This window comes from Marmota monax, unplaced genomic scaffold (genome assembly GCF_021218885.2).
Source record: "Marmota monax isolate L192 unplaced genomic scaffold, Marmota_monax_Labrador192_F-V1.1 WCK01_AAM20220418_F8-fsc00029, whole genome shotgun sequence".
In the NCBI taxonomy this organism is placed as follows: domain Eukaryota; kingdom Metazoa; phylum Chordata; class Mammalia; order Rodentia; family Sciuridae; genus Marmota; species Marmota monax.
In genome coordinates this window covers 3,964,939-3,990,491 of record NW_026693024.1, presented here as the reverse complement: position 1 = coordinate 3,990,491, position 25,553 = coordinate 3,964,939, and the positions used below count along the sequence as shown (strand labels likewise).

Sequence of the window (25,553 nt, the reverse complement as noted above, 5' to 3'; positions counted from 1 at the left end):
AAAACAACAAAAAAAGAGATTTCCAGAACCTGTTTCTGCCCCCTGTAGTAAATGGCTAAAAAGAGGAAGAAAGGCCCTATAAGCATCTCAGGTGGTGCCAGTTCAAACTGATTTTCATGTTGGATTATAGACAAGTAAAGCCCCAGGCCTTGGTCACATGAACACCAGAACTACTAACTCATTAGAATAGTTCTCCAATTGTGTATTCCTATCATGTATGATTAAAAACCTGATATTTTTTATTTTGATTCTATTTTTAATCACGAGCCTGTTAGGATTGTGTTATACAAAGGTGGAAAGATGTGTTAAGCAACTTTATGCTGAAATAGGTTTTTAGAAGGCTGCTGAGCTTCGTGTTATTAACCTATGTGACTTGTAAACATTTCTTTAATTTAAATAATTAGAATCAATTCTTCAAATTTGAAATAGTCCTAGAAACAATCTTTCTTGGATTTAAGATAGCGCTTTTGCAGACATCAAAATCTGCATGTGCTTGAGTCCCTTATATAAAATGGAATAGTATTTGCAGAATCTATACATCTTCCCATATATTTAGGTCATTTCAAGATCACTTTTAATACCCAATACAAAGTAAATATTTGGTAGATAATTGTTATACCACATATGCTCATTGTAGACATAGTTTCCCCCCTGTATTAGGGTTCTCTAGAGGAACAGAATCAACAGGAAGTATAATTATAAAAGGGGGACTTATTAGATTGGCTTACAGGACCAGAAACTGGATAGTCCACAATGGCCATGTGCAGGCTAGAGAGCTGGAAGAACCAATAGCTGCATAGTCCAAGAGGCTGAAGCCCCAGAACAAGAGGGATCAACAGTGCTACCCTAGTCTGAGACCAAAGGCTTCTGGAGAATCTTTGGAAAAGTGAAGAAGTGAGTCCGATATCCTCAGACTATAGCAGCAGATCAAGAACCTGTTCAAGGAGAATGGAGTTAAAGTCCCACCTATATTTCTGATAAGCCAGGATAAACTCTAAATGAACCAGCAGTCTAAATGTGAAACCATACAAATAGTGGGAAAAATTGGTGAACTTGGTAATCTAGACACAGACTTTCTAACCATGACGCAAAGCCTAGAAACAATAAAGGAAAGTCACTAAATTTGACTTCATGAAAAACTGTATGCCATAGTTACCAAAAGCAATGTCAGAAAACAGATAAGTGGGGGGAGGGTGTCGAGGGGGGTGTGATTCAGGAATTATATCACAAAGCACTAATAATGCTTATATATAAAGAGATGCTAAGATCCAAGAAGAAGCTGAGCAAGTGGCACATTTCTGTAATATCAGAAGCTCAGGAGGGTGAGGCAAGAAGATCACAAGTTCAAAGCCAGCCTCAGCAATGTAGCAAGACCCTAAGCAACTTAATGAAAACTCTATCTCAAAACAACAACAACAACAACAAAAAAAACCAAAATAACAACAACAAATGGGCTGACTGGAGATGTGGCTCAGTGGTTAAGCACTCCAGGTTCAATCTTAGGTACCAAAAAAGAAAAAGAACAAATTTTAAAAGTGAACATAGGTCAGGAAGAATTCACAGGGAAAGACAAACAGAAATGAGGTGATGTCTTTGAAACACATGAAAAGATGTCTTGAAGGATTATGGAAAATAATATTCCTACAGGATAACCACAGGGAGAAAAGAAACAACGGCATGGCTCTGGAAGACGGAGGATTATTAGCGAAACATTAAACCTTTTTCATTGTCATTTTTTTTTTCATTGTCATTATTTGTCAGTAGTACCTTGGGGTCTCCTTCAGAGTACTGGAATCTTTGAATGAGCAACAGAGCTCTGCTCACTTATCTTTTTTTCCATAGCTGGGAATGGAACCCAGGGCCTCCTCCATGCGAGGAAAGCGCTTCTACCACTGAGCTCTACCTCCAGCCCCAGTATTAAACTTTTTCTTTCTTCTCATTTAAAATTTCGGTTCTGCACTCATTTATGCCCATTAAGAGCTGGTACTTAATTATTAAGTAATATCATTCTTACTTATTCACAGTAAACAGGTTGGTGGGGCGCGCGTTGACGCCCCCTGCTGGAAAACTCCCGGAGCAGCAGGCGGTGGTTTCATCCGCCATTCCAGTCCCCGCCACAATGAAGTTCGTACCCCTGCTACGGGAGAGGACCCATTCCCACCCCGCCAGCACGGGTGGAGTCCGCAGCGGGGCAGACCGCCCGCAGGATTGGGGTTAAAGTGCAGTGGTTACCTGCTGCACACCTGCGGCCTCCTCGTCGCCGCCCTGCCTTCCCTCTCCCCGCCTCCTCCCGCGGTGGCCGAAGGCCGCTGCTGGCCCCGCGGCGCCCTGGCTCTCTTCCCGGGACTCCGCCCGCTTCCCCCCCCCCCCCCCCCCGGCGGGTATTTGAGGCCTGGTGGCCGGGACATCTTCCTTCTGCTCTGCTCGCCGTGGGCCGTGGCGCCGAGAGTCTGGGGTACGTGTCTGGTGGGAACCGCCGTGGCACGCGGGGGTCCGTTATCCGCTCCAACTCGGGGAAAGCGCCTGGGGCCGGGAGTGGCGGCGGGGGACACGCGGGGCTGGGACGCGGGGACCCTGCGCCCGGAGAAGTGGGGCGGCGCCGGGCACGGGGGCAGCGTCGGCTCAGGTTCCCTTCTGGATCCCCGCTGCCGCCGCGGACGGTGACGCCACCCGGTGAGTCTCTGGGCAGGATCGGGCCGCGGTGGACCGCCCGGATCCGGGTCGCGCAGGCTCAGCGACCGTGGGGCAGGCGGTTGCAGCGGGATGGGGGCGGCGCGGAGCCGGCCCAGCGGCAGCTCCGGGATCCCGGATCGCAGGTGACCCCGCTCGTCCCGCGGCCACCCGTAATCCCAGCCCGTCGCTAGCCCACAGGTGACTCCGCCCGTCCCTGGCCAGTGGTGACCGCTTCCTCCTGGCGACGCGGAGGCCGCGGGCTCCTGAAGCAGGGAGCTGGGCCTTAGGAACCCGTGGGGCTGGAGGCGTGAGAGGCCGAGGGTTCAGTGCCAAGGGTGGCGGGAGAGGGGTCCCTCAGCGCCTTTCCCGTGCAGGAGCCGTGGTCTCCCCACTCGAGGATCGTTTGAGAACTTAAGGATCTGTTTTTTTTTTCTTAATTAAATTTATTGCAGGCAAAATGTTACAAGATTTGGTCTTTTCAAGGATAAGAGGGTATGTGGAGGAGCTAGGGCTGCCAAATGGTACAGCACTTGCCAAGCAAGTGTGAGGCACTGGGTTCCATCCTTAGCACCATGTAAAAATAAACCAATAAAATAAAGGCATGCTGTCTGTCTACGCCTACAAATTTTTTTTTTTAAATAAGAGAATATGGGAAAAGTTTTACTTATGTTTAGGGTTGTGTGTTGGATAAAATTGGCATTTAAATTAGTTCCTTCTCTCCTTTCCCTTTAAACTCAAATTTAAAATAAAATTTTATTTGTTTTAGTTATACAAGACAGTGGAGTGTACTTTGTTATATATAATGGAGTATAATTTCTCATTCTTCTGGTTATACATGCTGTAGAATCCCACTGGTTGTATAGTTATATGTGTACATAGGGTAATAATGTCAGATTCTCTCTACTATTCTTCCTACCTTCATACCCACTCCTCTCCCTTCACTCCCTTCTACCTAATCTAAAGTAACTATTATTCCCTAGCCACCTCCCATTGTGAATTAGCATTGGCATATCAGAAAAAACATTCTGACTTTGGTTTTTGTGGATTGGCTTATTTCACTTAGCATGATAGTCTCCTGCTCCGTTTACCAGCAAATGTCATAATTTTATTCTTCTTTAAGGCCGAGTAATATCCCATCTCATATATATATATATATATATATATATATATATATCACATTATTTTATCCATTCATCTGTTGAAGGGTACCTTAAGCTCAATTTTGACAGACTTCATGGAAAATTAATATTCACATGGGGTGAGAAATACTCAGATACCAGGGGGAAGCTGGGTCTGGTTTTTCATCTTGCATGGGGTTCAGTTAGTTATACTGATGTTAGGAACATGCCCTGGCTGCCTGTTTCCTTCCTCCTATGAGTTAGGATTGCTGGGATAAATTCAGATGAATTAAGGAACTTTTGGATTCAGGGCCTAGGGGTGGAGCATTGCAGTGCTGAGGCTCAGTAACATGTACTGTGATTATCCTGAATGACTGCTTTTATCAGTATATCTTGGGTATGTGCCAGTGTTTCATGACTACCCCTGAGTAATTGCATCCCTTATGATTTGGTGCCTTGACAAAGGCGGTACTTGGTTCCATAAGCAAAATACAGTTGGCACTCCATATCCACACGTTACCTATCCACAGATTTAATCAACAGTGAATGAAAAATATTGGGAGGAAAATTGATTCTCTACTGAACATATGCAGCCTTTTTTTCTTGTTATTTCCTAAACAATATGGTTTAACAACTGATTATATAGCACTTACGTTGTATTAGCTGACAGAAGTAATCTAGAGATGATCTGAAGAATACAGGAGGGTGGGCATAGGTTATAGTAAATACTGCAACCCTTTATATAAAGTAATTGAACTTCTGAGGGTTTTGATTTGCTATGGAGGTCCTGTACCCTCATATACTTAGGGATCCCTATAATTAAGATTCCATTCCAAGGCATTTTATTACATTTAACTCAGGCCATTTACAGTAGAATGAAATTAGAACAAACAGCATCAATATTTCCCCCCTTATATCTATCTGCCCATGAGAGTAGCCAGGTGGATGTTGTAGGATCACATGGAAGACCACATACCTTACGTTTCTAAGATGGCTGGATCAGGGATTGGGACAAGAACACATCAGAAGAAGAAAATAATTTCTAATTATTACCTATTAGGCATCTGCTGCTCAGAGAAGTTACACACAACCACACATACCCAGACACACCTGCAACTGCACAATAAAGCAAAGCAGAGACAAAACAGGAACCCAAGTTTCCATTTAAATTGACTTTACATGGTTACATTTTGTAGGAAATGAAAACACTGTTAGTCGAAGAAGTCAAGAACACAATCAAAGATTGACACCTTAAAATTTTTTTGGACTTGATCAATTGAATAAATTCAGTTGTGAACATGAACTGCTCAAAGTTACTGGTCATGATTCAGGGGAAGAAATAACCCTAGGGTAGATTTATTAGATGTTCAAAATATGTATAAAGTAGCTCATTAAGAGAGCCTTAATCTCTTTTTTATGTCAATGATTAAAATTGTTTTTATTTATAAAACAATTTATAAAAAACAATTATAAAATTGTTTTTATTTATTTTCAAAGCAGTAATTTTGAAATGTGTATGAATTTTATATGTGTGTGTATGTGTGTGTGTGTATGTCTATGTGCGTGTATGAAGTGTCCACATCTTTATTTCCTGCAGCTGTAGAAGTAGGCACTGGAAAGGCCATTGTTAGGCACTGAGTTTGCAATGCCATCTGTGAAATGTGTATCCTTGTTACTGGAACATGAATAGGTAAGAGAAAGAACTCATTTAAAAAAAAAATCTCACTAGATTGCTTATGATTTTCTTTATTATTTGGAATATCTTAGAATTTGGATTACTTTCTCTTTTTAGGATTGGAACTCTAATCCTTTTATAATTGATTTTTAAGGATTTATATGTTATTGCAAAGAAAAAATGAAAATTGTTTTATGATTATGTCATAGTTCCAGGTTATTTTCAAATTTATGTTTCAGGACAAATAAAGATTTTAATACATGGGATTTAATGCTTGGACACATATATGACAAAAGAGGGACTAAGTAATAACTCAAGAAATGTGGCTTTTCAGAATTCACATATTGTTCTATTGTTTTTACAAAAATGGTTGGTATATTTGTGGCCTTGTGTATTCATCTTCTTCTTTCTATAAAACCCTGCTAACCCAACAGGCAAAGAGCTCTTTAAATCATTAAAACCAAGGACAAGACAAGGAGAGAGGAGCTGAGCAGTGGACAAGAGATGCCAGCAGAGTTTTGAGCAGGAAAGTGGCTAGAGGAAGGAGCTCAGTGTCTGTGGAGGGAGGAGGGAGGAGCAGCCCAGAGGAGCTGACAGTCTCAACCTTGGAGTCCCTGGAGAGGGAGGGTGAAGTGCAGGTGGCAGCAGGGCCCCTCGTAGAAAGTCTGTTTATGGAGTGGATTGAACCTCAGATGCCATCCCCTCTGCCCTGGCAACCAGGCAGCCCCCCTCTTTCCTAGCAGCCCCTGATAGGAGGTCAGGTCTCAGCCCTGCAAGAACTGATGAGAAAAGCACTGGGCTGAAATGAGGGGAGAGGGATCTAGCAGAAGCACCCCAGCCCCCGCTCCAGCTACTTATACATCAGAGCCAGCAGCCAGACCAGGGTTTTTTCTATTTGCCATTCTTCAGCAGAAAAAGCTACTGTGACTCCTTGATCACATCAGCAGAGAAACCCCCAGCTGACAAGTGTCACTTTTGTAAACAGAATTTCCAGCAGCCTTTTGTGTTTTCCCCTAAATATGAACTGACACCCAGGGTTTGGTGGGCACTTTTGGGAATATTAAGCATGAAAGAGAAACCTACATAGAATAAAACAAACACCAACCACCACCATACCAGCAATAGCAAAACACCAGGGAAAGACAAGGCAGGGTGCAAAAGAAGCTCAAGAGAACTATAGTGGATGTTCTTTGAGGAATTGGAACCAAGGACATCAGAGAAAAACAGAGTCCTTGGAAATTAAAAAGTGTAACAACTGATATTAACCAAAAAAAAAAAAAAGAAAGATTGGAGGACAATGGCCTTTCTCCAGAAAATGGGACAAAATGTAATTGTTACAGACAATGCAAGAAAAGTAAAAGGTCTGAGTAGAACTTTTCACTGTGTGTTGGGATATTGTCAAGGTGTTGACCTCTCCAACTCAGGGCAGCTGGAGGGGGCAGCCTGGTGGCTGGAGATTTGAGCTGGACACCTCTACAGCAAGTAACCTTGTCCCAAAGTATAGTACTAGTATCATTCTTTGTGTGTGCTGTGACATTCAGAAGGTTGGAAAGTCCCAGATGAGTTCCTTCCAAGAGTGTTAGTGCCTGACAAATAGGAGGTAAAAAAGCAGAGAACAGAGATTCTGCAGGAAATGAGAAAGCACTTTAATTTGTTTTCCCTGAGTAGGAAGGAGAAATTTTTAAATTGCTACATTGAAAGGGCCCTCCAAATCTCCACCAAAAAGAATGAACTGGGCCCAGAGAAGGACACATCACTGGGACATTTCTGGATATCAGGGATGGGGATAAGATTTCATAAGCTTCAAAGAGTAGGGGTGTTATAGGGTAGATGGAGCTGGGGTCAGAATGTCAGGAAAGTTCTTAAGAGCTGGTGGTAGGGAAGCTATGAATTGGTACCTCAAAACTTTGGGGGTAAAATCCTGTGCAGCTCATTATAGACCTGCTTAACTCAGGTAAAGTCACACTATTCATGCAATCATACATGTAACTCTGGTAACTATGTCTGTCTCATTTCACCATCTTTTCTACCCCCATGCACCCTCCCACCCTTTGCCCATCCAAAGTTCCATCACTCATCCCATGTGCACCCCCCCCAATTTTGGTTTACATTCACTTATCAGAGAAAACATTGGCGTTTGGTTTTTGGGGATTGGCTTACTTCATTTAGCATGATATTGTCTAACTCCATCCATTTTCCTGCAAATGTCATAATTTTATTCTCTTTTATTGCTGAGTAATATTCCATTGTGTATATATACCACAGTTTCTTTACCCATTCATTTATTGAAGGGCATCTAGGTTGGTTCCACAGTTTGGCTATTGTGAATTGAGCAGCAACTCTATTTTCTATCAGAACCAGTACTCATCTCCTTCTCGAGTATTCAGATTTTGTACTTTACAATTCCTTCATTAAAAGAAACAAGGACATAGGTTATACTGTCACTGGAAGAGGTCTAAGGAGTTTCTGGAGGGGTGGACCTCAACTTAGGATGAGTGGGGTTCTTGATAGATGTGCAGAAATGGATTGAAGAACATGTCTGAGGCAGAGATTTATTTAAGAAAGCAAGGAATATAGACATTCAGGGGGGAATGTGAGTCATCTTGAGAGTGAGATGATTTGGGGGTTCTCGGGCTCTTTTAAAGGAAATTTGGTGAAGGGTGGACATGGGAAGGTATGTGAGGAGGACTTCAGTGTGATGATCACAAGATGGTTTATGATGGTCTGGAATTCTCAGGATTCTTAGACTGATATGATCTCTGCTAAGTGACCGGTAAGTCACATTGGAAGTACCCTAGTTTATGTTTCTTAAAATATCGTCTCTCTCTTTGCTTAATCTGTTTCTTACATAAATAAGACAATCAACAATGCACAAGGTAATTTTCATAGTGGATGAATTTCCATCAACTGAAAGATTGACAGATTGCCCAGAAAATTGGGAGTGAAATTAGCTCAGTTGGCTTGGGGAGTGACAGACCTGGGGAGAAACACATGCAGAACTTTGTCCTAAGGCATGAGACTTTCAGATTAAAATGATACTCTCCATGTCCTTCCTTTTGTCTGTTTTCTACGTATCTTTTAGTTTTTCTATCCTACCTCAATTCCCCATTGTTGGACTAGAAAAATTGAACATGGGCCTCTAAGGCCCAGTTGTTGCCATAAAGCAAGGGTGTTTGAGACCAATCACTTTTTTTTTTTTTTTTGGTACCAGGGATTGTATCTGGGGGCACTTTACCTCTGAGCCATATTCCCAGTGTATTTTATTTTTTTATTTTGAGTCAGGATCTTGCTGGGTTTCTGAGACTGGCTTTAAACTTGCAATCCTCTTGCCTCAACCTCCCAAGCCACTGGGATTACAGGTATGAACCACAGCGCCTGGCTGCTTAGGCTCTTATTTGTCATTACAAGTTCTCTCTTGGTCTCATCCTCCCTACCCTTACTCCCATGCATCTTTGATTTTCATAGTCTTCCCACCAGGTTTGCAACCCTTTTCTATTCTGAATGGAAATCTTTTGTTCTAGAGAGCCTCTCCCTCTCTCTCTCTCTCTCTCTTTTTTTTTTTACTGAGGTTGACAACCCCTTTTATAAACTACATGTGACTCTACTTGGGGGCCACCTGAATGGTCCATTCTTAATCACAGCAGCAAATTCTCTTTTGCCACATGAGGGAAATTTCACAGGTTCCAGGGATTAGGACCTGGATGTGTCTGGGGACCTTGTTCAGTGTTCCACAGATATTGTCCCATGCATAGGTTTCCTAGAAGGAGAACTGAGGGTTAAGTGGTGTCCTATTGAGCATGCCTGTATGTGCACCCTCATTTGTTGGGGGTGATGGGTGGGTATTTGATTTAGAGGAGAGAAGGGTCTCATGTGGTTTTATTTCCCATATTTATTTTAAGGCTTTAGAGTACCCTAAAATGGGGAACGCTCCCAAATTATAAAAACACTTGTGTGTCATGTCTTTTTAACTTTGCAAGTGAATTTATAATTTTAAATGATTTTCAAATTAAATGACACAATAAGCCCTTACAACACACAAAGAATACAGATGTGGAAGCCAAAGTTAATCACCCTTTCTCTTACCCACTCCAGGAAGTGACTGTAGTAACGTGGTGCGTGTGTCCTGTCTACACTTTGCCCATGCACAGGTCTTCACAAAATAGGATCATAGTATTAAATTTTACTCTTCTTTTTCATTTAATATTAGGACATAAAATGATCTTGAGACCTCAAAAGAGACCCTCAGAGTTCTGTGTGTGTCTATTTGCTTATTGCACCACAGCAGCAGTGGAGTTAACGGGAGGGAAAGTTCAGTTGACTTGTGAGCCTGTGTTCATGTGATACTGATCTGAAATCCATCGTTCCAGGCTCGCCATCATGGATCCTCTGTTGGAAGCAAGCGGCACCTTTGCCTTAAACCTTCTGAAAACGCTGGGTGAAGACAGTTCAAAAAATGTGTTTTACTCACCCATCAGCATCTCCTCGGCGCTGGCCATGGTCCTCTTGGGGGCAAACGGAACCACCGCAGTCCAGATGGCTCAGGTACCTGGTGTCCTTTGGGAGTAATAGTAAATGCTGACAATTGTCGATTGAGCTGATTCTCCACACTTCAAATCCCAAAGGGATTGCTGTGGATGGATATCAGAGGTTATCAGAGGGGTGTGGATGGAGAATTGACAAGAAGCACATGCTACCCGTGCTGAGCACCCCTATGAGCACATTGCAGTCCCTGAACTGTAGCAATTTCCAAATCCAGCTAGGTGTGTGTGCCAGGCTCCTCTGCCCTCAGGGTGGGAATATTCCTTGATTGGCTCCACCTAGGTTTCCTGGGGAGCATTCCTGGTTCTCCACATGTCAGGCCATGGCACTCCCCTGTGCATTCTGGACTTAGCGCTTGGCACCTCCCTTCCTTTTCCAGAAGAAATGGGCCATATTTGTTGCTCTTGTAGCCTTCTTCCTGCCAAAAGAGAGTTGGGGTTCAAGGACCTCTCTTCACTTTGAACTGTCTCACCTTTTAGTTACAAGGTTTTATAACTCCTTTAAAACCATTGTAGGATTTCCGGGTCTCAAGTAAAATAGCCTGTTGCACTGGACCAAGCCACACGCACAAGCCTGTTTGAGACAGACTGTGTATTGGGTTGGAAGTAAGGGTGATGTGGGACAATGTCCTTGAGTTGCTTAGAAGTCCCTTTGTCTAGAGGTCTACAAGATGCTGCCTTTGTTGTCCCAAGGTTTTTACAAAGTGGATCTTGACCTTGCTCCTGAAGGCATGGATTTGAGCTCTACCATGAGGTCATTTCTTATGTTGAGAATCATTTTGTCAACTGGAGAGGGAGCTCCGAGATAAGAAACACCTTTATGTTCTACCCATCAAGACCTGGGTTAGAAATAGTTCCTTGAAATTCTGCTTGAAAATGGAATAATTTTTTCTTTGGCTCATCTCTCTCTTCCCATACTCTATAACTTAGGCAGCTAAAAGGAAGGTACATGCTTCCCGGGCATCTTAGGCAGATGTGGGAGTTGGGAACGTGCCCTATCTTACCTCTTGCTACAGGTGAACATTTTATTTCCCCAGCAGTGTCTACCATATCACAAGCCCCTGTTTCTGTAGTCTGCAGTAGTAATTTCATCCCTATACCTCCAGCCTCTGTCAACTGCCATGTCCAAATCCAGTACCACGTTTTTTATATTTTCATTATGTTAGAACACTTCTGCATTGCTGCATGTGTTATCTGTTGCTGCAAAAAAAACCATCCCCAAACTTACTGGCTAGATATAATAATGGTGGATTGTTTTTCAGATTCGGTGGCCTCACAGGCAGTTCTTAATGCTCCCTGTTATATAAGCCAGTTGGGGTCATTCACTCTACTGTTGCAATGAGCAGCTGGATTGCAAGGTCCCAGGAGTCTTCTTTCACATCTGGCATCTTGGTTCTCTTCTAGGCAACTCAGCCTGTGTGTAGCAAATCCTCCAAGGGGATAGCTTGGACTTCCTTCCATCATGGCAGCAGGGTACAAAAGAGTGAATGGGACAGCTGCTAGGGGTTTTAATGCTCAGGCCTGGACAGCATTGCTTCTGCTGAATTCTATTGGTCAGAGCCATTCCAGACCTAAGGGTGGGAAAAACTGTACCTTACAACTTTTAGGAGCAGTCTATGTTCACAGAGACGGGAAGTCTGGCTGGTAGCCCTGTCTCCAGCTAGGCTATAGATACAAAGAACCTGCATCGTGGAAAGCCATTTCTGCTAGACCAATACTGACAGGGTACAGAGAAGGAACCTGGGAGGAACACTGGAGAATGAGCTTTCAAGATACTTTTTGTCTCTAATTGGTTGGTGGTTTGAATCTGCACAGTTCTTATGCCAAGTTTAGTATAGTTTGCTTGTTCCCTGTAGTCAGGGCCTACTGCAATGGTGTGTTTTTGTTGTGTTTCTGATTTCAGGTACTTTCTTTAAATAAAAGCAGCAACAGTGGAGGTGGAGATGTCCACCAGAGCTTCCAGTCCCTTCTCACTGAAGTGAACAAGACGGACACACAGTACTTGCTTAGAACAGCCAACAGGCTCTTTGGAGAAAAGTCTTATGATTTCCTCTCAGTAAGTCATACTCGCTGCTTTTGATGAAGCAAGGTGGTTGGGAGGAGGGGGACTCGTGGTGCAGCTGAAAGAGCCTGGGCTGTGAATTCACTCAGGTTTCTGGTTACTCATGTATTTGTTCACACCCTTTCATTTAAAAAATTAGAAAACTACTCAAGTCACACGTGAGTATATTTTTTGTGCAGAATGCAATAAAGCCAGCAAAGCAAGAGCCCTCATCAACCTCTTTACCACAACCCGTCATCCCTCCCAGAATTAGAGCTTTTGTGGATTTGATATGTTCTTCCTGCACATGTAGAAATTTTGTTTTGTAGTAATTTTCCCTGCATTATGCCTTTATCCAACATATGTTGTTTTGCAATTTTTTTCTTTTGTTCTTCAATTGTCAGCGTATGCGGATCTACTTCAGGGTTGTCGTCATCATCATCGTCATCATCATGGCTTGCTTTCCTGTGTTCTACTTTCTGTGTTCTGCCTCTCTCATTCTAGAGCGCAGTGGTGTCCGAGCTCTTGCTGGGTTAGCACTCTCTCCACAGTTACTGTATCCCAGCTTCCTCCCAGTTACCTCTTGAGGCTTAGCAAGTCCCATAAAGATCCAGCCATCTTTATGCAATGAAGTTTATTTGATACTTGGGCCATTTAAAGATGGCCAAGAACTGAGAAGGTGGATTTTAGGTTCATTCTACATATTTATTTGTAAATTACATCTTTAAATCTGCACATTTTTGATTTTTGTGCTTTGTACATTAAAGAAGTACACTGTTGGTGTTATTATTTTTGGAACCATGCAATTATGTCGTTCTGATTTAGTCTTTTAAAGATTCCTGCCAGAAATTCTACCAAGCAGAGATGGAAGAGCTTGACTTTCTGAATGCTACAGAGGAGTCCAGAAAACACATAAACACCTGGGTAGCTAAAAAGACAGAAGGTAAAAACATAGTTTTTATTTGTTGTTTCTGTTGATGGTGGGGTTGTTGTTGCTTTGTTTGCAGTGCTGGGGATCCAACCCTTGGCCCTGTGTATGCTGAGCAGATGCTGTTCCACTGAGCTGCAGTCCCATCCTGTTCTGTTTTTAAGTATTTTAATCAGTCTTATTTTCAGTTCCTTAACAAGATTGTCAAATATGAAGTCTTCTTGAAAACTTTAAAATCTGCTGCTGAAATACTGTCAGTGGATGACATTTTCTCTAGCTTCTTCTCTCTGCTGTTCTCAGTGTGTCCGTGATATTTTCCAGTAGTCAGCAATCCACACTTAAATTTTTTTGTTGTTGGCTGTTCTTTCTTTTCACCAAAGGAAAAATTCACATGACAGGTCTCTGCTGTGTCTTTTGTAGTGTGGGCTCATGCTTCACAGTTTTCATGCATTATTGCAAGTTGCTTAGCAGTATCTTCATTTACTTGTGGTTTTTAATGTAAGTTAATGTAAAAGTAAAAAAAAAAAAAATTGTGGTACCAGGCTTTGAACCCAGGGGTGCTTAACCACTGAGCCAAATCCCCAGTCCTTTTAAAAATATTTTATTTAGAGAGAAGGTCTTGCTAAGTTGCTTAGGACCTACGTTGCTGAGGCTGGCTTTAAAATTACAGTTCTCCTGCCTCACCCTCCCAAGCCAGTAGGATTATAGGCATGTACCACTATGTCTGGGTAAACTGTGCTTTTACATTTGTAAAGAGCATCTTGTAACCAGTCATCTTTTTAAAAATTTAAATATTTTTAGTTGATAATAATAGTATTGTTAAAAATTGTACTAAAAATAATAACAAAACTGTTTGTGATGCTTCAATGCATACGTGTGTGTGTGTGGTGTAGTGCAGTGTTTAAATAAGGGTAAACATATCTGGCCCCTCAAAAATTTAAATCTATAATCCTTCTTTTAATAGTCCTTTAATTCACTTACTGATATCTACTTGTTCATTTTATGTTTTATTCAAATGATGGTATTTTTCTTGCCAGAACTTTAAAGTTTTTTTTTTTCTTGGTGCCAGGACTGTTGCTTTGTTTTGATGACAAATATCTGTTTATATTATTTGGGGCATATGTGATCCTTTATCTCTGTGCTTGACCATTTGAGGAGGTGGGCCCCTCTCCGTATCATCACTGATGCACCCATCAGAAAACTCTTAGCTAACTGGTTCTTTAATTTTTCCTTTCAGATAAAATTACAGAGTTGCTGTCTCCAGGTTCATTGAATACAAACACTAAACTGGTTCTCGTGAATGCCATCTACTTCAAAGGAAACTGGGATAAACAGTTTGACAAAGAGCTCACCCAGGAGAGACCATTTAAAGTCAGCAAGGTGAATGTTGCATAGTAACAAAGGAGATTCCCAGACACAGGGCCTGTGTTTGTGGTGGTTTCTAGATCATGAAGGCCACCACATGGAGCCTGTGTCTTGCAAGGCGTAGGGTAGCCCTGCAGCAAGGACCCCCTGAAGCCTTGGGGCCTTGCTTTCATACTTATCCTCCTTTTATATGACACCAAGGGTTCTGTTGGCACCCCCTACTGTCACCTGCCATACTTGCTCTGGTGTGTTAATCTCCAAGGCAAATCTGATGGTGTAGCTCTCAGGCTAACTTTAGGTCTTTCTTGGCTTCTCAGAACTTTTGAGATAAAGTTCAAACTCCAAATTTGGTGTTTGAGGGTCCTCGTGGACCTGGATCCTCCCCATTCTCCTCAGTACCTTCACACTCCTTTCTCTTTTTTTAAAGTAAATTATTCATGTATTCTAATTTGTAATACATGATGGCAGAATGCAATTCATTTCATATTACACATATAGAGCACAATTTTTCAAGTCACTGATTGTACACAAAGTATTTTCACACCATTCACGTCTTCATATATGTATTTAGGGTAATGATGTCTAACTCATTCCACCATCATTCTTATCCACTTGCCCCTTTCTTCCCCCACCCCCCCTTGCCCTATCTAAAGTTTCTCCATTCCTCTCATGTTCCCCTGGCCATTGCCATTATGAGTCAGCATCCTCATATCAAAGAAGACATTTGGTCTTTGGTTTTTTGGGATTGGGTTGCTTCACTTAACATTATATTCTCCAACTTCATCCATTTACCTGTAAATGTCATGATTTTATTCTCTTTGAATGCTGAATAATGTCCCATTGTGTATATATACCAAAGTTTCCCTATCCATTCATCTACTGAAGGGCATCTAGGTTGGTTCCATAATTATCTATTGTGAATTGTGCTGCTATAAACATTGATATGGCTGTGTCCCTGTAGTATGCTGTTTTTAAATCCTTTGGATATAAACTGAGAAATAGAATAGCTGGGTCAAATGGTGGTTCCATTCCCAATTGTCTGAGGAATCTTTATACTGCTTTCCAGAATGGCTGCACCAATTTGCAGTCCCACTAGCAATGTATGAGTGTGTCTTTCTCCCCACATCCTCGTCAACACTTATTGTTGTTTGTATTTCTTGAACTGCCATTCTGACTGGAGTGAGATGAAATCTTAGAGTAGTTTTGATTTACGTTTCTCTAATTGCTAGAGATGTTGAACATTTTTTCATGTGTTTGTTGATTGATCCTATATCCTCTTCTGAGAAGTGTCTGTTCAGTTCCTTGGCCCATTTATTGATTGGATTATTTGTTTTTTTGGTGTTAAGATTTTTGAGTGCTTTATATACCCTAGAGATTAGTGCTCTACCTGATGTGCTTGTGGTAAAGATTTGCTCCCATTCTGTAGAATTTTCTGTAGAATCTTCCTTTGATTTCTTCCATTCGGATTGTTTCTTTTGCTAAGAAGAAGTTTTTAATTTATATCCATCCCATTTATTGATTCTTGGTTTTAATTCTTGCACCACAGGTGTCTTATTAAGAAAGTTGGGGACTAATCCGACATGATGGAGATTTGGGCCTATTTTTTCTTCCATTAGGCACAAGGTCTTTGGTTTAATTCCTAGGTCCTTAATCCACTTTGAGTTGAGTTTTATGGATGGTGACAGATAGAGGTTTAATTTCATTTTGTTACACGTGGATTTCCCAGCACCATTTGTTGAAGAGGCTATCTTTTCTCCAATGTACGTTTTTGGTGCCTTTGTCTAATATAAGATAACAGTAGTTTTGGGGTTAGACTCTAAGTTCTCTATTCTGTACTATTGATCTGTAGATCTATTTTGATGCCGATACCATGCTGTTTTTGTTACTATTGCTCTGTAGTATAGTTTTAAGTCTGGAATAGTAATGCCACCAGCTTCTTTCTTCTTGCTAAGGATTGCTTTGGCTATTCTGGATCTCTTACTCTTTTCCAGATGAATTTCATGATTGCTTTTTCTATTTCTATAAGGAATGGCATTGGGATTTTGATTTGGATTGCACTGAATCTGTATAGTGTTTTTGGTAGTATGGTCATTTTGACAATATTCTGCCTACCTGAGAACAAGATAGATCCTTCCATATTCTAAGGTCTTCTTTAATTTCTTTCTTCGACGTGTTGTAGTTTTCATTGTAGAGTTCTTTCACCTCTTTTGTTAAATTTATTCCCAAATATTTTTTTAATTTATTTTGAGATAGATGGGGTGGTTTTTCTAGTTTCCCTTTCAACAGATTTGTCACTGATGTATAGAAATGTCTTTGATTGATGGGTGTTGATTTTATATCCAGCTACTTTGCTGAATTCATTTATTAGTTCTAGGAGATTTCTGGTAGAATGTTTTGGGTCCTGTAGGTATAGAATCATATCATCTTCAAATAGTGATAATTTGAGTTCTTCTTTGCCTATCTGTATCCCTATAATTTCTTTCGTCTGTCTGATTGCTTGGGCTAGAGTTTCAAGAACTATGTTAAAGAGAAGTGGTGACAGAGGGTATCTGTGTCTTGTTCCAGTTTTTAGAGGGAATGTTTTCAATTTTTCTCCATTTAGAATGATGTTAGCCTGGGGCAAAGATATTCTTTACAATGTTGAGGTATGTTTCTGTTATCCCTAGTTTTTCTAGTGTTTTGAACATGAAGGGATGCTGTATTTTAGCAAATGCTTTCTCAGCATCTATTGAAATGATCATATGAATTTTATCTTTGAGTCTATTGATGTGATGAATTATATTTATTGATTTCCGTATGTTGCACTAACCTTGCATCCCTGGGATAAGCCCTACTTGATCATGATGCACTATCTTTTTGATATGTATTTGTATTTGATTTGCCAGAATTTTATTGAGAATTTTTACATCTATATTCATTAGAGATATTGGTCTGAGTTTTCTTTCTTTGATTTTGTCTGATTTTGGAATCAGGGTAATATTTGCTTCATGGAATGTGATTGGAAGTGTTCCCTCTTTTTCTATTTCATGAAATAGTTTGAGAAGTATGGTGTTAGTTCTTCTTTAAATGTCTTGTAGAACTAAGCTGTGTATCTGTCCAGTCCTGGGCTATTCTTGGTTGGTAGGCTTCTGATGGTGACCTCTATTTCCTTGCTTGAAATTGATCTGTTTAAATTGTATATATCATCCTGATTTAGTTTAGGAATATCATATGCCTCTAGAAATTTGTCAATGCCTTTGATATTTTCTATTTTATTGGAGTACAAATTTTCAAAATAATTTCTAATTATCTTCTGTATTTCTGTAGTGTCCTTCATAATATATCCTTTTTCATCATGGATGTTAATAATTTGAGTTTTCTCTCTCCTTTTCTTTGTTAGAATGGCCAATGGTTTATCAATTTTATTTATTTTTTCCAAAGAATCAACTTTTTGTCAATTTTTTCAGTTGTTTCCATTTCATTGATTTCAGCTTTGATTTTAATTATTTCCTGTTTTCTACTGCTGTGGGTTGATTTGTTCTTCTCTTTCTAAGGCTTTGAAATGTAGTGTTAGGTAATTTATTTGTTGACTTTTTCTTGTATGAACTTTATGCAATGAACTTTCCTCTTATCATTGCCTTCATAGTATCCCAGAGATTTCAATATGTTGTATTGGTGTTCTCATTTACCTCTAAGAATTTTTTAATCTCCTCCTTGATATCTTTTGCACCCCATTGTTCATTCAATAGCATATTATTTAGTTTCCAGGTGTTGGAGTAGTTTTTATTTTTTATTTTATCATTGATTTCTAATTTCATTCCATTGTGGTATGATAGAATGCAGGGTAGTATCTCTGCATTTTTGTATTTACTAAGATTTGTCCTGTGGCATAACATATGGTCTATTTTAGAGAAGGATCCACATGCTGCTGAGAAGAAAGTGTTTCCGCTCGTTGATGGATAAAATAGTCTATATATGTCTGTTAAGTCTAAATTATTGATTGTATTATTGAGTTTATAGTTTCTTTGTTTAGCTTTTGTTTGGTGGATCTATCCAGTAGTGAAAGAGGTATGTTAAAGTCACCCAGAATTATTGTGTTGTGATCTATTTGACTCTTGAACTTGAGAAGAGTTTGATTGATGAATGTAGGTGCTCCATTGTTTGGGGCATATATATTTATAACTGTTATGTCTTGTTGATGTATGTTTCCCTTAAGCAGTATGAAATGTCCATCTTTATTCCTTTTATTAACTTTGGCTTGAAGTCTACTTTATTTGATATAAGGATGGAAATCCTTACTTGCTTACATAGACCATGTGAATGGTATATTTTATCTCAACCTTTTACTTTCAGTGTGTGGGCTTCTTTTCCTATAAGATGAGTCTCTTGAAGGCAGCATATTGTTGGGTCTTTTTTTTTAATCCATTCTACCAGCCTATGTCTTTTGATTGGTGAGTTTAAGCCATTAACATTTAGGGTTATTATTGAGATATGATTTGAGTTACCAGTTATTTTTGTTTATTTTTGGTATTTAGCTTGACTTGGTTTCTCCGTTGGTTGGCTTTTCTTTTATTGTAGTTCTTCCCTTTGCAGATTTTCATAGTTATTTTCATTTCCTTCTCATGGAATATTTTGCCAAGAATGTTCTGTAGTACAGCTTTCTGTAAATTCTTTAGCTTTTGTTTATCATGTAAGGTTTTTATTTTAACATCAAATTTGAAGCTTTATTTTGCTGGATATAAGATTCTTGGTTGACATACATTATCTTTTAGCACTTGGTATATTTTGTTCCAAGACTCCTAGCTTTGAGAGGCTGGGTTTAAAAATCGGCTGAGATCCGAATTGGTCTTCCCTTATAGGTAATCTGATTTTTTCTCTCTTGCAGCCTTTAAAAATTGTATCCTTATTCTGTATGCTAGACATTTTCATTTTAATGTGTCTTGGTGTAGATCTGTTGTAATTTTGTACATTTGGTGTCCTATAGGCCTCTTGTATTTGATTTTCTAATTTATTCTTCTTGCTTGGGAAATTTTCTGATATTATTTCATTGAAGAGATTGTGCATTCCTTTGGTTTGAATCTTTGAACCTTCCTCTATCACAATAAATCCTAAATTAGGTCTTTTGATGGTATCCCATAATTCTTGGATGTTCTGTTCATGGTTTCTTACCATCTTCACTGTGAAGTCAACTTTATTTTCAAGATTATATATTTTGTCTTCATTGTTTGAAGTTCTGTCTTCCAAATGGTCTAGTCTATTGGTGATACTATCTATTGAGTTTTTTAATTGGCTTGTTATTTCTAGGATTTCTTGTTTGTTTGTTTTTTTTTTTTTTGTGATCAATAGTCACTTGAATTTGTTCGCTTGTCTCTTTGTTGGAGTGATTGATTTTTGCCTGTATCTGCTCACTTAGGTCATTCTTTATTTCCCAAATCATTTTAGTTATGTATATTCTGAACTCCTTCTCTGACATTTCACCTACTGCACTGTCTATGGATTCTATTATTACAGTGTCTTGGTTTGTTTGGGGCACTTTTCTCCCTTATTTTTTCATGATGTCTATGTGTCTTCCTCTCTTGCAGTGTAGATCTGAGGTATTACAGCTTCTGTCCTATTGTCTTATAGAGTGTGCCTACAGGTTACCAATATCTCACTTTTGAGGGAGATTTCAATATTATAGCACTCAATGAACAGCCATGTATCAGTTAGGTTCTATTTTTACATTTTTGTTATATTTTACAGTTTTGTCACTATAAACAGAAATGATGAGTTTGGTTATCTTCAACCATATAGTCAGTAGGTTTGCATAATGGTTTACAGTTTCATGGTGGAAGGGCGCTTGGGGGGGTTGGCTGAGGTGTTTAGGAGGTAGGATGTGACAATATGGAGGTATTAGATTATATGACTAGTATAATCATAAGAAGTTGGCTGTTAGTAGGAGAAATAAAAGATAGGCAATCCCATGCAAGATTCCCTGTTACTTCAGCAACAGGATAACTCTTAGCACCCTAATAGAGAAACCTCTGGTGCAGCCAGGCCACAGTGACCTTGGTGACATCTTACCAGGTCCTTATTGTTGTCTCTTGATAGAAGTGTCGGTATGCCAGTTTCATAGCAATGGCAGCCTCAACCCTCAACCCTCAACCCTCAACCCTCATGATGTTGGGCTGTAGAGCCAAGCTTTGGTGAATAAGGAACCCCATAAGCTGTGGTGGCATGGGACAGGTGAATGGACTCTGTATCTGGGACCCCACCACACTTCTTTCTTAACAGTGGTGTCCCCTCTGGAAGCCGTATCTGATTTCTGCCCCTTTATCTAAGCTGTCACTACGCCCTCTGTTGGTCTCCCCAAGACACTGCAGTGGTTGAAGTACTTTTTACTTTTATTGGAAAACCATCCCAGGGCAGATGGTTGTCATATAAATGCTGACTTGTATGTAGCTGGTGCTCAGGAAATACTGAACCAATCACTGATCTTCAGTCTTCTTTTGTTTGTAAGGATAACACCAGTACATATTTTTGTTTAAAAACAAGCAAAGGGATACATACACAGAATTAGACTCTTGAGTTTAACCACCTTCAGCTTGGAAGGTGTTGTTTGCTGATGGCCTGGTGTCTTTCTCTCACAGAATCCAATTTTTTTAAAGTATTTTTAATCATAGAGGTTTTTTTTGACATGCTGCAAAGCAGACAGGGTGGACTAATGTGTTCTTGATCACTGACCATAAATTAGATCTTCCTCGTCCACTTGGATCTGAACCTTCAGTTTTTCAAGACATACATTTTGTGTTGAGATTTATTATGCACTGAACTGTCCTGTTTTCCCCTCAAAATATGATTTTTTTATCCTTGAAATTCATCTTTAACAAGATGTATGTTAGGGCTTCATTCATAGGATCTCTGCAGTTTAGCTCAGATCTCTGCAATTTAGCTCACAGCTCATCTCACCACCCAGGAGGCCTAGAGGAGAGGAGAACCCAGGGCTGATGTGGCACTGGGGTGATGCTCTTTGGAACCAGCTCTCCCTGCTCTGCCACCCTCAGCCTGTGGCCTCTTCCTCGTGCTCACAGGAGGGCTCAGATACTGCCTCCACTGTCCAGGCAGGATGGGTCAGGAAGGACAGACGATGGAGAGCAAAAGGCTTTCTTTGGAGATTCTGCCGCTGTATTCAGAGGGAAACCAGAACTGCTCTCACGTGGTTTCTGCTCGATACAGAGCAGTGAAGAAGTTTACCTTGCTTTCTGCAGTGGAGGGAGAGGGTGGAGCTGCAGCAGGGGTTGACTGTACCAGCCCACAGAGTGTGTGGCAGGGGTGTCTCCAGGGACATGGATTTTGAGTTGATAAGGATTTTCATTTGGATTCCTCATTTCTAAGTGAGATTAAGCTTACTAACATAATTATATATTTAGTGAGTCATTAAATTACCAAGATTAGATTCTTTTCTATTATAAGATTGGAGACCTTGGGTCCTGGAGGGGAATGCAGAGAAATTGAATAAGGTGGGGTCAGCACCCTGAGGCCTGTGGGCCAAAGTCGGCCCATATCAAGTTTATCAGATAAAGTTTTTGTTGGTGCACACACATACTTATTTGTTTATATGTGTCACAGCAGTAGAATCCAGTAGTTATGATAGAAACTATCTGTAGCACGAATGCCAAAATATTTACTGTCCACCCATTTGTGGAAAAAGTGTGCCAAGTCCTGGTCAAGGACATGTTTGAGGAGCCAAGGGCAGGAGACTGTTGTGGCTGAGGTCTAGTTCAGGCAAGCTCGACAAGGCAGAGACAGAAAGTGACAGCAGATATGTCTTTGGTTTACTGCATTTGATCCGGAATGGTGTGATGTGCCAGAGAACTAGGGAGCTCCCTCAGCTGGGCCTGTTGCATGGAGCTAAAAACAACTTCATAGTAGCTGCTGGTATCAAACTGTGGAGTACTCATAAGTTAAGCAGTATTGTAGGGTAGGATGTGGTCACTGTCCTCTGTCTTTTTCTCATGGTCTGAGGATGGCCCTTTGCTATTTGTGCTTATCAATTTTTTTATTCATTTATTCAGCTGATGTTAATTGAGTGCCAGGTATTGACTAGCTGAACATGTCTGCCTCATGAAACTTACATTTTCTTGAGAGAGAGACCAGAATCTTAAATAAGACATTAGTAGTTGTTAGGCAGTGGTAAGTGCTGCAGAGACACAAAGGAGGCAGACAGGAAGCTGTGGCTGGGGGTACAGCTGCAGGTCAGGTGTATCAAGGAAGCATTCACTGAGAGGGTGATACTTGAGTAAAAACCAGGAAGAGGCAAAGGCTACACTCTCTAGGTTGTAGGGATGAGTGGACAGGTGAGGGATAGAATGACCCTGATTTTTCATAGAGACCCCTGTGAGTGTAGGAACCAGCAGAGGGAGAGTAGTAAGAGGTGAGGAAAGACAAGGAATGGGAGATGAGCTGTTGTTGTGATTATAGGATGTACTGAGCACTTCAGATCTTGCTCCTAGGAGAAGGGGTGTCATGGAATGGTGTGCAGTCAGAGGGGTGTGATCTGACTTACATTTCACTGGGATCCCTCTGAGGTCATCTCTGTATTCCAGGGATAGGGTGATGGCAGTGGAAGAAAGAACAACAGATGAGGTTTTGGTTGTATTTCAAAGGTAGAGCCACCATAATCTGCTAAGGAGTGAGATGCAGAGTGTAAGAGAAAGACATGAGCAAGGACGCACCGTGGCTTTTGACAACTGGATGCATGGTGTCACTGCCCACTGTGATGGGCAGAGGTGTAGGTGGAGCAGGAAGGGGCTATAAGGAGCCCATAGTCATGTGTGACATTAGGACTTTCTTTTAGTCTAAGTGTGGGTGTCACGCAGCCAGTATAATACATGAGCCTGGAGTCCAGGGGAGAGGTCCCAGCTAGAACTGTAAATTTGTGGATTAAGTTCAAAGTCATTAGGTGAAGTCACCAAGAAAGGTGTTGGGTGTGAGTCTGGGCACCTCAGTGTTTGGAGGTTTCTTAGCATTCTGTCAGTGTGCCAAATATTGTGCTAATCCACTTATACAGGGAACACATTGATTTGGGCTCGTACTTTTAGAGTTTCCCATCCATGATGAGGCAGGCCCTTTGCTTTTAGGCATGGAGGTTGTGAATGGCAAAGGTGGGAGCACGTGATTAAGCAAGACCATTTACCTCTCGGGAAATGAAGGGGAGAGGAAGGGCTCAGGTCTCAGAGTCCCCTCCAAGGACTTGCCCCAATGACCTAACTTCTACTAGGCCCTGCGTTTTAAAGATTCCAGTGCCTCCCAATAGGTCCACACTGTAGATAAAACCTTTAACACACTGGCCTCTGGGGACACTTGGTGTCTAACCATAACAGGGGTTCAGGAGGAACCTCATGGCCTGTCCTAGAAACTGGGTCAAGAGTGTTCCGGGGGCCCACAGGGGCTAACCTCTGTGGTATAGTCCAGTGTGCCAGCTGGGTCAAGTTTCTACTCAACAGTTGTCCATTTCCTTACAGAATGAGGAGAAGCCTGTGCAAATGATGTTTAAGAAGTCTACTTTTAAAATGACCTATATAGGGGAAATATTCACCAAGATTCTAGTCCTTCCCTATGTCAGTGAGGAGCTGAATATGATCATCATGCTGCCCGATGAGCACATTGACTTGAAAACGGTAAGGAGCACTAAGCCATAACGAGGCCGTGATGGCAGGGGAAGGGCATTGGGTTTCTGGTGTAGCTGCTTTCCCCCGTTCCCAGTTAGCCTTTTATTTTATTTTATTTTTTGTGTCTGTGCTGGGGATGGAACCCAGGGCCTTGCAGATACTAGGCAAGCTCTCCTGCTGAGCTGTCCCTGAGCTCTATTTACCTTGGTTACCACTAGCACCACCTCTGGCCATGGTGAGGCTCGCAATCACAACGTGGAGCATCTCCATTATCGCACGTGGCCCTGTGTGACAGCATGTGCTCTGTCTTGACATGTTCAACTCCCTTCTAGGTGGAGAAGGAACTTACTTATGAGAAATACATAGAGTGGACCAACCCAGACCTGATGGATGAAGAGGAGGTGGAGGTTTTCCTCCCTCGGTTTAAGCTACAGGAAAATTATGATTTGGAGGAAGTCCTTCGCAGCCTGGGCATGATCGATGCCTTCGATGAGGCCAGGGCAGACTTTTCTGGAATGTCATCCAGGAAAGACCTGTATCTGTCCAAGGTCGTGCACAAGTCCTTTGTGGAGGTCAATGAGGAGGGTACTGAAGCTGCAGCCGCCACTGCCGCTATCATGATGATGAGGTGCATGAGGTTCACTGCGCGCTTCTGTGCAGACCACCCCTTCCTCTTCTTCATCCAGCACAGCAGGACCAGAGGGATTCTGTTCTGCGGACGAGTTTCTTCTCCGTGAGGAAACAGTCATCCCTGGGTGCAGTCCTCTGCTTTCACCCTCTGACCCACTTTTCTTCTGACACTCCACCACGTGCCTGTGACCCAAGTGACCTTATTAGTGCAGTGTAACAATTCAGAAATAAAGGGCCCATTTTGGATACCCATGTCGACTACTGTTTGCATGTGAGATGTTTTTCCAGGATCTGAAATTGCCCTTCTCTGTGGGTCTGTGGTCACTTTGGCTGCTGGGTTCATTCATCCCTGCCGGGGATGAGCCGTCACCTACCCCCTTGCAGCTGGGAAGGACCCTGTGGCTTCACTGTGGGCAGATAACTGCCATCACCGTTGGCCCTTCTCCAGGCATAAGAAGATAAGTGGTGCCTCTCCTCCACTGTGGCATGAAAATCTCATCTCATTTTTAGTGAGAGACTAGAGTAGAATGCAGAGCTGTGAGGAGGGGTGAGGGGTGAGGGCTCATCTCAGGAATCTCCTATGGGGAGCTCAAAAATTCTAAAATTTCTGTGAGCTCTCTGGAAGACTCCATGGAGGTGGGAGAGCACGTAACTAGGCCCAGTGAGAAATCAGTCCCTTTTCCACATGCATCTCTACTTCCCTGTGGTTTGGTGGGTCATGGGTCTATTCACACACATACTGCCTCCTTACCTTGACAAGTCAAATTGTGCCAGGGGTCAGAGACATAACCTAACAAATGTGTGAGTCTATACCAGGTGACTTTCTTCATGGCAAATATTATCAAAAAAAGTGGCCATGGTTTCTGCAGCCACTAATGTTACCTGCTGGAAATGCAGTTGTAGCATTCAGCAATACAGGGGAAACCAATGGGCCAGGTTCTGTTTTCCAAGGCATG

General features: G+C 41.5%; 1 protein-coding gene across 2 annotated transcripts; it reads left to right on the top strand.

The window, feature by feature from the left end:
- Positions 1–2,170: 2,170 nt before the first annotated feature.
- LOC124098684 (serpin B6) lies at positions 2,171–24,849 on the top strand. Of its 2 annotated transcripts, none has more exons than XM_058582356.1 (7): positions 2,171–2,455; positions 9,834–10,012; positions 11,912–12,060; positions 12,871–12,988; positions 14,211–14,353; positions 23,821–23,976; positions 24,300–24,849. In XM_058582356.1, exons 2-7 carry the CDS (start codon positions 9,844–9,846, stop codon positions 24,702–24,704), a joined length of 1,140 nt encoding a protein of 379 aa, XP_058438339.1. In that variant the 5' UTR covers positions 2,171–2,455; positions 9,834–9,843; the 3' UTR covers positions 24,705–24,849. The 2 variants fall into 2 exon arrangements, with proteins under 2 accessions (XP_058438339.1, XP_058438340.1); XM_058582357.1 differs by lacking the exon at positions 2,171–2,455 and adding an exon at positions 8,755–8,825.
- Positions 24,850–25,553: the final 704 nt, after the last annotated feature.

Excerpts from the sequence above, each read along its gene's own strand:
- LOC124098684 (XM_058582356.1), top strand. The coding sequence starts at position 9,844 with ATGGATCCTCTGTTGGAAGCAAGCGGCACCTTTGCCTTAAACCTTCTG. Across the intron at positions 12,989-14,210 it reads GGTAGCTAAAAAGACAGAAG|ATAAAATTACAGAGTTGCTG; the intron begins GTAAAAACATAG and ends TTTTCCTTTCAG. Across the intron at positions 14,354-23,820 it reads GACCATTTAAAGTCAGCAAG|AATGAGGAGAAGCCTGTGCA; the intron begins GTGAATGTTGCA and ends ATTTCCTTACAG.